The sequence below is a fragment of the Neltuma alba genome, unplaced genomic scaffold, assembly GCF_004799145.2.
Source record: "Neltuma alba isolate B1F8T4 unplaced genomic scaffold, ASM479914v2 tig00012889_pilon, whole genome shotgun sequence".
Classification (NCBI taxonomy): Eukaryota; Viridiplantae; Streptophyta; class Magnoliopsida; order Fabales; family Fabaceae; genus Neltuma; species Neltuma alba.
The window spans coordinates 1-12,577 of NW_021637263.1; the positions used below are offsets into that span (position 1 = coordinate 1).

The window sequence follows — 12,577 nt, forward strand, 5'->3', positions numbered from 1 at the left end:
ATGGGGTTGCAATGATCGAAACCTTCAAAGGCGATTCAGATGACTGATTGAAATGGGCCATTTTGTAGACGAAGTTCCGAAGATGCCTCAGCCGTTGATTGATGCAAAAGAAATGCCTGAAAACTATGAACCGTTGGATGGCGCCGGCCACTGTGTTGATCCAGATGTAGGGCTTGGATTGCAGCACTCCACTGATCAGTGCACGGCTTGCCGTTATGTTTGTGGGTGAAAATTTTGTTTTTGATGAGCCACAAAATTTTCTTTTGGGAGTTGGAAAAGGGGAAGCTTTTAGGGTCTGTTTTACATGATGTAAAGATTGATCATGGAATTGAAATATCAGGTTCTAGTAGTTGTTTGTCATTTGTCAATCACCACCATATCCCGAAATCTGGAAATTTTGTTCCGTAAAGTTTTCATCACCTGTTCAATTGTCAAAATATATGTGCTCATTGATATTAAGTTCAGTAACCATAGCCAGCCAGTGATGATGACATACCACAGTGAAATCTAAAAATTTTTACTTTGGCTTTACCTTGTGTTACCTTAACTGTTCTGTTTGATTCTGTGGCTTTGATCCGAGACTCACATTTCACTGGGCAATTCCAGTCTTAATGCTAATTCCATTATGTCATAATCTCGTTACCTATACGCTCGTAAGTTTGTATTGTTTTATTCACCTTTGATGTTGAAATGGAAACAATAGACTTGCACATTTTGCCCATTGTTTTCTAAAATCCCCGACGTCGAAGTCCACCAATCGAAGTACATATAAGAATTGACAAGTGGATGATCTATTCTGCTTTGATAATCAAATGGCAATTCCCTCTTTACATAAATGATTGGTGATCCACTGGAACTGCTCTCATGCTCATGCCGTTTTTTTTTGGGGGGGGGGGGGGGCGTTGAAATTACAATTCTTCTAACCCTCCCAGCTCCCATAGATAAAGGGGAAATACGGGGTAAGAATTTGACTTGGGGAAGATATATATAATAAGTAAAACCTATATCTTAGAAAAGAAAAGCAAAACTCTGGACAAACAGGATTATTAACGATTTTGAACAATCTAAATCCAATCTAAATTGTCAAAACTAATCTTCATCATAACCGGCATACTCCATGTCCGCATCACCATCCCCATAATCTGGTAATTCTTGTTCCGCATCTGCCGCAGCATTGTCAAGTGGTACAATATTATCAGTCTCATCCGCTGCCGCCACCAACGGAGGTGCTTCTGTTATTTTTACCTTCATGGATTTCAGCTTCTCATCGCTGAAGAACGAAGAATACGGTTTGCCAACCTACAGCACCAAATTGTTAAGTTGCTCCCCAGGTTCCAGTATTCAATTCGAATCACAATAAAACATCAGAACATTTTGATTGTATTGCATGTACTAAGCATCTGAATGACTGACTACACAGAATATCACCTTGAACAAAGCGTCTCTCTTCTCAGCACTTTCCACAAGCTTATTCCATCGCTCACTCCTCCTCAATGTTGAGGCTGATCCAACCACCTATCAAAAGAACCAAGACTTAGATGACCACATTAAGATGCATGTAACAGAGGAAACTTGGGCATTGAAGGTACAATACCAACACTGCAGACTTTGCCCGAGTTATACCGACATTCATTCGCCGGTCATCCTCTAAAAACCCTATCCCTTTCTCCTTGCTTGCCCTGACACAAGAAAAGATTGCGATATCCTTTTCACGTCCCTAAAAGACAGAAAAATGCAGCCTTTAATCGCACATCAGATGTGTGAGCCATGTAAGATGAAAGTTACCCCTCATTCAAACTTGACTAATACACGTAGCATCTCCTTCCCTTGAATTACTCTAAAGTATAACAATTTATAACTATAATTCAATGATTCAATCCAGGCACTGGTTGTATTCATCTCAGAATGGAATATCTTAAACATGAATCATTTGAAAGCCTTTCAAATATGCACCTTCCCAGGCATCTTGTGTTCCATAGTCATCTATTAGAACTATATTCGCAATAATTCTTCGGTTATATTATGAATTAAATAATCTATTGTTAAAATTTTCAAGGCATAGTTAAATAAGTAGTGAGGACTCAATCTCTCCATAAAATCACTGCCTTATTTGTGTGATAAAATTGAGCTGGGTTACCTGGCAACCATCAACAGTACATATGTCCACTACTTTCTCTGCTGACACTCCAAACTCCTCTTCAAAACGTTTTTGCAAGAGCTTTACTTGTTGGCTATAGGGAGAAATTATCGCAAGGTTACCAGACTTCAGCACTGGATATAATGTTACCAGCTTTTGATATAGGAGCAGAACGAATTCAACTTCATTGGAGTTAACCCATGAACCACTTCCAGCTGGCCGGGCCTCTTGTCCCTCGTGTATATCAAAGAAGCAAAATGGGCCAAAGCAACAGTACTCATGCCAGTCTCGTTCTGTCCGGAATTTGACATCTTCCCCATCTTCCAGTGAATCTTCATAGAACTCTCTAGAAGGAAAGCTTCTAATCTGTTGCGAGTCACACATCAGAATACTTGTCACATAAATTATCATAAATAATAAGATGCAGGATAACTGTATACAAATCCGCAGATGAAATCCTGGAAACTCAAGTTCAACTCCGCTATAATTTCTATTATTTGCATAATTTATAGGGCGGATATAAGGATGGGTATTAGAATAGAAGATATCCCCTAGACAACAACAAAAGGGAAAAAAATTGAGGGCCAAAAAAGCCAGCAGCAATTCAATCTCACTGGCCATATGAAATAGGGGATCCGTTGAAACCTGATAACTGATTGTTCCAACAATAAATTACAGCAAGACTTCACTCTTACTGTTTGAAAGGAAGGAGGTAGGTGAGATATCTTCCTGACAACTCTGGCTTGGAATTTTGTTTTCAGATGGCCATTATATCAAGCTCAAGTATTCATTCACACATGAACTGTAAGATCACGTATATTCAACAGTCCATTTTCTGAATATGCCGTTAATGTACTGACCTCAGGATGCATTCGGTATTGAGTCTTTAACATTATCACAGGATAGCCAGCCTCTTTCAATCTTTCAAACAAGCTTTTGCCATACCTTTGATTCAAGAAAAATAAACGCACAAATTATATGAAGTGAATGTTTTAATCCAAAAAACTAAAATGGATAAAGTTGAGTATCACTATCACTGGGGAAAATAATCCATACCCATGATTCTTTGCTGCCTCTGAAATCACAGTTGCTGGTAGTTGAGCTGGATCTCCGACCTGAAAGGAGTGGAAAACGTAGCCACAGTCAGGACAGGATGAGGAACAACTATTGTTGAAATGCAACGCTCAGCACTTTTAATTTCTAAAAACTAGTTTTTATTTATTTATGTTAATGAATGAAACCGTGAGAAGAAGCGGGAAAAAATACAATATGAAAATAATCCTTCCACTTTATCAGGCACTGTTTTACATATTAATCCTCGAGGTGAATTCTGAATCTCAAACTTAAGCAGCATCTCAAATGTTATTAACAATAAAAATATATGAACCAATGAAAACTGAGCATAATTTGAATTTATTTTCTTTCAAGCATGATAATTGCAAGTTAAAATACTGATAAAAACATAAAATATAGAGTAGGTTTTTCTAATGCAGCAACAATAAAACGTACCAGAAAAACTTTTTTGCATTGATTGGCCAAGGGAACAAGAGTTGCAGGCTCCACCTATTCAAGGGTAAATGTCATACTTCATACAAGATATAAATATAGAATAACCCATATTCATTTTGTACTTAGGCAGACGAGTTACTTCATGCTAAATATCCCACCCAGTGGTAGCAGAGCAAATTTATCAAGATGACCCTAAGATTCTACAGCTGACAAGATTTACATGTGTCAGCCTGCACAGACAATGTTGATACAAATGATAGGTAGAAAACAAAACGAAATTAGTTTCAACAACACTACACATAATTCAACGTGTTTCATTACCATGAAAATTTATAAAGTTGATGTTTAGTGCGTAGTTTTCGTATCCGTTTGTCAAGAGCAGCCCCCAATAAACGATAATCATTCAAGTTTTTCTCTTACAGTCCCCTTCCACCATTCTCATTGTCTAGGTTAGAAATCTAACATGTTATCACTGAAATTAAAACAAGGAAAGAATCCTTTAAACTAAATGTTGCCAGAAAATAGGAAATGCATTAGGTCAGAAAGACTGCTGAACGACAGAAGATCTATTTTTCCTCTTTTTTCCTGCCAAAATCAACCTTGGTTGCAAAATGATTCTTGAAAAAGAAATGAAGGGAAGCAGCAGGAGGAAGGTTATTTGCCATGTTTCTGTTTGACGTGCTTCCATACATAGGTATTCCATTCTAAATACCAAATACAAATGGCTGGTGAAATATTCTTAGGAAGTGTAAGAAATTTAGTCAAACTTCGCCAATTTAAGCCATATGCAAATCTATCAACTGAATAACACGTGAAGTAAATAAAAAAGGATGCAAACTTACAGCTTGCGCTGATTCATCTATGATCACAACATCAAAGCTACGATTTAGTTTACTGAAAACATGAGAACCACTAAAGCTGAGGGTGGAGAAGACCTGCCAAGCATAAAGAAAACATTACATTACAAAGTACCGTGTATCATGGTATTGTGGGTGAAATAGTGGATCAGTTTGCAAGTATTTTTTTAGGAAGACTTAATTATTTTTAATTGCAAATAAGAATGAGATATTATTCATAAATATTTCACGTAGGATTTTATTTATCATTGGGTAAATGTTGGTTAGGATCTAGCGGATTATTTTCTAATTTATTTGTTGTTTAATGTATATTTTAAATCATAAATAAGAGAGTAGTTAGTGAGGCTAAGCAGAGGATAACTTTTGAAATTCTATGTAATTTTGGAAATTCTCCTATGGCTTTATTAGTTGTATGAGGTTAAGATTCTGATTTAATAGAGATTTTCTTATTTAATACAGATTTTCTTTTATCTTTATTAATTTGTGAAGCAAGATTCTGATTCCCCATTTTAAAAGGGCTTCCCTTCCTTCTTTGTCTATACCTATCTTGGATCCTATCATTGAGAAAGTCGCTTATTTTAAATCACTCAACAGAATGGCTAAACATACTATTGTGGCTTCGTCCAAAATAGCAGCCCGAAGACTGTCATCATCAGTTCCTGTAGGACCACTACTCTGTTTATCAGTGGATGATTTGTTAGCAGTAGCCCGCTTCTGTTTCACCTGCAAGTAGAATTTACAGCATCAAAATTTGACACATGGTATGAATCAATTAAATTTCCAAGGAAAAGTAATTAACAAAGATAAGTCAGAAAAACTACAATGCAATCGCCATAGTCAACTAAATAATTATTTTCAATGAGATGATTCCTAAAGGAGCAATGTTAGAGCGTTTTCATTGAACTCTGGGAATATATATAGTGCTGAAGTTTCCAAATAAAATACCCGAAGCCAAATGGTATTATAACCAAATTTTGTTGAATCGGTAGCATGGAAAGTTAAAAATTACATTTTTAGAAATAATCAGTGTTGTATCTACATATACATACAAGTTCATCTAGGGCAACTGACTTGATAGAATGATGTGCTTTAAGACCAATACGCACAACTTTAGGGCAATAAGAACGGTCACCTTCATCATGTACACCTGATAAAATCCAACAGTAACAAAAATTAATGAACAAAAACTGCATCAGATGCAAGATTCCTATAAAAACAGACTTCTAAAGGAAACTAGTGTTAAATAGTCAGTTAGTCTGCTCATAATAAGAAATCATTAACTACAAGGGCTAGCAAACAACTGCACATTCAGCCTAAATGGCGTTGATTTCTCCCTCGAAAGAATGCCTGTGTTGAACTTACAAACCCACAACAACAAAACCTTAATAATTTTTTTTTAAATGACAATGTAGTAGAAACTACATACTCTTGGAGATCACATCATATCTTAATTATTTACCAAAATAAACAATGCTGAAAGTTCAAACCTTCACAACTTCGAGTGTTTGTATTCTTTAAATGGAAGACATCATTATTGAAAGTGATACACTTAATGCAGAATCACTTCTGATGACAATTTGTTTAAGATTAGAGAAAAAAGTGATTTTGGTTGATTAAATACAAGGGAGTTGTAAGATAGGGGTTAGCTTAACAAAATAAGCTCAAAGTAAATTATTTTCAACAGATACCCCCATCTTACCCCAACAACTCCCTTGCATTTTTTAATCAGCCAAAATCACTTTTTTCTCCAATCTTAAACAAACGGATCCTAACTGTTGCATGCTATATGAGAAAAATAATTGCCAACACACTTCTATTTAAAAGTTTATTTAACGTGTCGTCAAGTAAAGGTAATGTAAATACATTTTTCCACCAAAGATGGATTCTTTTTTTTTTTTTAATGGCAAAGATGCATGTAATATAAGAATCTAAATTTTTTTTTTTTTGGCCAAGCATATAAGGCAGAAGGATGAAAGATTGAGTGAGGAAGTTGATACCTCCATTTAAAACACGCAACACAATCTCATCCAAGGCAGAATTTGATGGAGCACATACTAGCACTCGTACATGATACTTGCGACTTGAGGTTACAGCTTCAGGTTTCTAAAAACATATGAAAAAATATAGTAAGAGATAATATTGTGAAATCAAAATGTCGACAGAATGATTCATACTCACTAATTCATTTCCTGTGGTCGGGTAGAAACCATCATCGCCATCCTTTGGCATCAAACTGTCCCTGGGATTAATGCCAGTCAACCATGGAGATGCCAGTCCCCAATGCTTGTATCTGCACAAGGACAATACAGAAAAAATACATCACAAACTACTATTTTTTAAGGGTCATATAACATTCTGTTCCTATTTGGTTGGGTCATGGCAGAAGTGCTTATATGGTTATAATAGTATAACCTACACTGGTACACTAGAGTCAACAAGCCAATTACATATCAGGACGGCAAGTGACTAGAGATGGGCAAAATACGAAGACCCTAAGGAAACCCAAATACCTGCTTGATTTTTGTGATGGGGATTATTACAGTAATTTAAGGGCTCTGGGTTTGAGTAGTATGACAGCCACCTTGTCCCAAACCTTTAGTGTGTGTGTATTTGTTTCTCTTTTTCTTATTTATGCAATTTACAAATATATTAATCAAGATGGTATATGATAAAGTAATTATATACTATCCATATGGTGTTTTTTGTGTCACATAAATCGTTGTTTGAGATTTTTTTTTTTTTTGGTTGCGTTTTGTCTAGAAAGATGGCAATGTGCAGGTACCCACTCGGATATCCTAATCTGAATATGAAATATGTGATACATTCCTATATTCTCTAACATATGCAATATCTGAAACCTATCTGAATCTGATAAAACTTCACGTTCCTATTGCCTGCACTACAAATGCCTGAATCGTGAAAAGCACTGCAAATATTAAAGTACTGGATATTGGATAAAGGTCTTCCAAAATAGCAAATACTAATGTTTATCATTCAAATATACTTTTCAAACTCGTAATTAGTGTGAAAAAACTTGTACTTATTAACTTTAAAAATATATTATATTCAAAAGAACAATCAAATAAAAGACACAAATCAATAGATTTCCCAATAAGAAAATAAAAAAGGTCTCAACATGAAAGCATTACAAAAAAGCAACAGCAAGAACATGAGGAACACTAAAGTAAATAAAGCCCAATAATTCAAATACTTTTCCTCAATTGGCAACTGTGGTCCCCGCTTCAGCTCAAATGCTCCACTCCTAAAAGGCAAAAGAGATTAATACATCAGCGAGGAAATGGATTTAACTAACAGGCATCAGGGAAATATAAGTGTGTGCTAATTGCTTAAGTTCTTAGGGCATACTTTGTAGAAGCAAAATTTTCCAATTTTTTACTTCCTCCACTGCATTCCCTTAAATCTCACCTCTACCAAGCATACTCTTGTAATATTGTACTCAATATAACAATGAAAATCACCAACATATGATTATTTTTAACAGATCAGCACAAAATCTAGAAAGAGCCATACTTAGAATGCACTCTGGCTGGAGTTGCGTGCAAAATGGTACTTAGAAGTCCAAGTATGGTCTGAGTCTTTCCAGTCCCTGGGGGACCCTAAAAGAATTTTGTTAGAACCAATTAAAGCATTTACAGAGGCCAATAACCAAAACACAAATTATATCATAATAATCCATACATATGCTGAGAAAAGATTATAAGAAGATAATGAATGTCAAAAAGATATTACAGAAAGCAGTTCATCATGTAAAAACACAACCTAGCGACACGAGTGAAAAGGACACAGATTCATATCCTAGTTCCAGAAGTAACAGTTGAATGGTCCGACCCAACCTTGTTCGATGAGATTTTTAAAATATTTAAAAAAAAAAAGAAAAAGAAAGAAACAAATGTATGAGGAACAAGATCCCTAACAGATAAGAAGGTGATACTGCAACCCATGAATCAGTTGATCAATCTCAAGCAGGGGACACTGAAGATGCCCTAGTGCCCCAAGCCTATTCCTGCCCATCAAGGACATGGTTTATCCCATGCAGGCCTAGCACCTGCCTGAACAGCCAACCCCAACACCACATGTGCAAAGGTTAAAACGATGTACCAGGTAAAAAAAAGAAGGCGGAGCTGTTATCAACGTGAATAAAGAGAACAAGAAGGTTGAGATGCTGACAACCAAATTTTGTCAGTTTCAACAAAAATTAATCTCCTTAAAACTACCGTCTCTTTGATGCAAAGATAGCTGTCTTCCTCTTCAGCAAAGGATCATAAGTATTCCAATGCACACATGGCATCAAAATATTACAGTGGAAAAAAATTAAAGTATGTTAAATCATCAAAATAAGGGCACACATCAAGACAAACCTGTATCAAGACAAAGGCATTAGGTAAAAGACCAGCCTGCAAGAGAACACAAAAGTTTTTTGAGGAAAAGGCCATCAAATATATACATGTGTCATGTACACATAGACATATACAAACTTGACCGTGCACTTGTGTGTCTGAATGCATATAAACATAAATATACAGATATATGACATCCTCATAGTAGAGACTTACTGTTATGGCCTCACGTTGATATTGATTGAAAGTACTTTCAACGTATTCCTTCAAAGGCAATGGGATTTTCCAACCCTGATCTGTGGTACCAGAATTCTGCCTACCAGCTGATAATATCAAATCCTTGTAAGGAAGAAAGCTTATAGATCGCACTGCCAAATACTCACGGGCAATTGTGGATAAACTGCATATCTGTAGAATACCAAATTAATTTCAGGAATACAATAACCTTTATCTTGGTAAAACAAAAATTAAGCATTCCTGCCCTTTTCAATGAACAAGAGAACCTTTTGAAAATCTCCAAGTACACAAATGCACAGAAGTGCGATTATCCTAATAAAATGGCTATGATTTAACAAAATACTTTAATATATAATTTAGAAATTAGGGAGCTTTTGCCATTTTTAAAAAAAAAATACAAGAGAGAGAAATACATGATTTCTTGAAGAGCCAAATGAATGGCCCCTAAACATTAAGAACACTACCTATGTAGTAGGGACCTTTTCTAAGAACATACTTAAATGATGTCTATGCCATCTAATATTTTATAGCGGATCCACATTTTTGTGCTATGTAATTAAAACATAGAGCTGTATTATAGATATCAAATATATTGATTTCCAGAGAGAGAATTCGTTATAAAAAAATCTAGTTCCCATGTCAAATTGCAATGCTCATGCATCTAGAAATCCAATGAATATTGTTTCTTCAGCCTTTGAGTGACAACAAAACAAATTTTTATAAGTAGAAGATAACAATTAGAATATTACAACACCAGAAACAACAACAACAACAACAATGAGAACAACAAGCCTCATCCGTACAATTAGATATTATACGAATCAAATCTAAAGGAAATGAAAATGTAAAAGATACTTAGTTTAAGAGTTTCAAACACACAATTCATCCCCAGAACAGAACTTGTTACGTCAGCTTCATTAGAATGAAGACCAGAGAGGATGCGAGATCAGGAATCAAAATGAACTGCCAGACATAACAAGGAGAATAGAAAATTGGTCAAAATAAATTACCTTAAGAAAATACAGCTGCCTTTCTGGCTCGGAAATATGACAACGCATATTCAACAGTCTCGGGCAAGACTTTACATCATTTGTATTAAAATGCGAGAACTCTCCAGCTAGATTGAGTCTGACTCGAAGAAGTCTGGCCTCAGAAAATCTACGTATGTGATCCACCAAAGCAAATGCATAAACTGTAGGTAATTTCTTACCATTCAGAAACTGCATCATGACAATGATAAAATAAATTAATCCATTTGAAGTTCAGGCCCATTATACATCAGAGACAAAGTAGATAAAGGAAAAGACTGACAACAATGCTTTTTTGTTTTCTCAAATTCAAAGCAAGTGGAGCCCCAGCTTCCCTCCTCAAAATAGTAGAAACAAAATAAAATTTATACAATACATGGATATTTCAGATTTTCTGTGCGGCAACATTCATGTCAGTTTTTTGTTCCATGTCCAGTACAATGTCAATGTTTCCTAGATCCTTCCTTATTGATGATTAGCTTAACAATAAAAATACTGCTTCTAGTTGCAAAAATATTCTCAAAGGACGTAAGAATTGCCGTTTACAAATTCACTAGGAGAAACGTCAACAATTAGAAGCAAAAGCACGCTACCTTTAGAAGGCAAAATAATAATAGAAGAATACATCATAGTAGGACCTGCAAAGTTTGCAAGGGTACATTTTCTGATCATTAGTACCTTTTCTTTTGAGAGTAGTAGAAGATCATTCTGCGATATTGATTCACCCTCCTTGATTTCACAAGGAAGTTCTATAAAATGAAACCCATCTGCCTCTGTGCAACTCTTTACTACGCCTAACTTCCATTCAGTCACTGCAGTTTAAGTAGAGTTCTTCAGCACCATAGAGAGGCATTCATTTATCATCACTCAAAATTCCAAACGAAAATCAATGCTCGTAATCAAATTTGTGACTTCCTCGTGCAACTTCAATGATAGTATAAAGAGAAAAAGGAAAAAAACTTTTAAGGAGGAACTTAGAGAAATCTTTCTTATCTTCTCAGTATGAATCCAAACAAGTTTACATAAGTCAAGGTCAAGGATTTTTTTTTTTTTTGGGGGGGGGGGGTTTGGGGGTGTAATTCTAGCACACCTTACTAACAAAAATTATATTACCGGAAGAACGTCTTATATTTAAGTGTGCCAAGGATGAAAGTTTGTTAACATTCAAAAGCCAATACCATCCTTCAATAGGCCGAAGATATTGCAAATCCAGCAAAATAGAGAATTCTTTCGAATCAAACAAATAAGACATAAAGCAGGATAACTAAATAAATAAGCAAAAAATACCCTCTTCGTCCTCGTTCTCCTTAGCTATCTGAGATTTTGCTTCTTCAAAAATGAGAGGCTCGTAAGTAGAGATATATTCATCAACGTCTTTGTACTGAGACTTCACTTTGGGCAGTCTAGACGAATCTCCATCCCCAGTCTCTCCCCCATTGTTCTTCTGCTTCTGAAAAAACCAAATGCCAAAACTCTCCACAATTAAGAATCGACCAGAAAGATAGTTTTTTTTCTTTTTTCCCAGAGACAGAAAGTAGTTAAGCAACTACCTTAGATTCCTTGAGAAGACGAAAGTAGTCCCAACTAAGAACAATCTGATAGAAGCGGCGTATTACAGATTCTTCCTGAAGCTTTTCTTTGTCCAGTGCCATATAGAAAGGAAGAGGGGTTTAGGCGCAGAAAAGATTTTGAGAAGAGGGACGGGGTTTTAAGAGGGAGCGCCCGCAAAGAACGAAGCCTGAAGTATGTAAATGGCAACGTCTTTTGGTGAAATATAGATAAATAAATGGGAACCTATAGAAATTTCTCATGGTTACTCCCAGTCTGCCCCTCCCTCTTGTAAAGTATTCCCCCTGTTTCTTATTATAAGAGACAAATAACTGAAATACGTTAATAAAAAAAATAGTTAAAATTAGTTAAGAATAATTAATGTGTAAAAAATATAATTTTTTTTTAAAAATGCCCTCATTAATAAGGAGAGAGAGCATGAGAGAGAACAATTAAATTATTAAAAGAAAGAGAAGTGGGAGGGAGAGAGAGTGTGAGTTGGAGATAATAAATATAGATAAAATAGTAAATCAACACAAAAAAGTAGAGACAACTTGTAAGTGTCTCTTATATACAGGAATATGCCATGAATATCAAATGTCTCTTATAATAAAGAACGGATGGAGTACTTTTTTAGAAATGATAGGTAAATAAATGGGAACCTATAAAAATTTAAGGAGCTCAATTAAAAAAAATTAGAGAAATGAGATTATGAAATTTTAACAAAAAAATATGTAGGATGAAGAAGTAGAAAAATTAATCAAAAGCTTTAAACTTCATATCTGCAATTTTTTGAATTTAATTTATTAAAATTCCCCCATCCTCATACAAAACAGACCCAGGTGTGAATTAATTATATTTTTCTGGGAAAAATAATTAATTATATTTTCTGAAACTTACTTA

General features: G+C 35.2%; 1 protein-coding gene across 1 annotated transcript; it reads right to left on the reverse strand.

The window, feature by feature from the left end:
- Positions 1-1,086: 1,086 nt before the first annotated feature.
- On the reverse strand, positions 1,087-11,834 carry LOC114732199 (probable helicase MAGATAMA 3). The gene is made up of 20 exons (XM_028919488.1): positions 11,677-11,834; positions 11,414-11,576; positions 10,805-10,938; positions 10,109-10,318; positions 9,078-9,269; positions 8,883-8,918; positions 8,035-8,120; positions 7,715-7,765; positions 6,682-6,793; positions 6,501-6,606; positions 5,553-5,650; positions 5,113-5,226; positions 4,489-4,581; positions 3,647-3,700; positions 3,194-3,252; positions 2,998-3,082; positions 2,138-2,503; positions 1,595-1,717; positions 1,429-1,515; positions 1,087-1,299 (listed from the first exon to the last, which is right to left on the reverse strand). The coding sequence occupies exons 1-20, from the start codon at positions 11,776-11,778 to the stop codon at positions 1,090-1,092; spliced, it is 2,481 nt and encodes an 826-aa protein (XP_028775321.1). The 5' UTR covers positions 11,779-11,834; the 3' UTR covers positions 1,087-1,089.
- Positions 11,835-12,577: the final 743 nt, after the last annotated feature.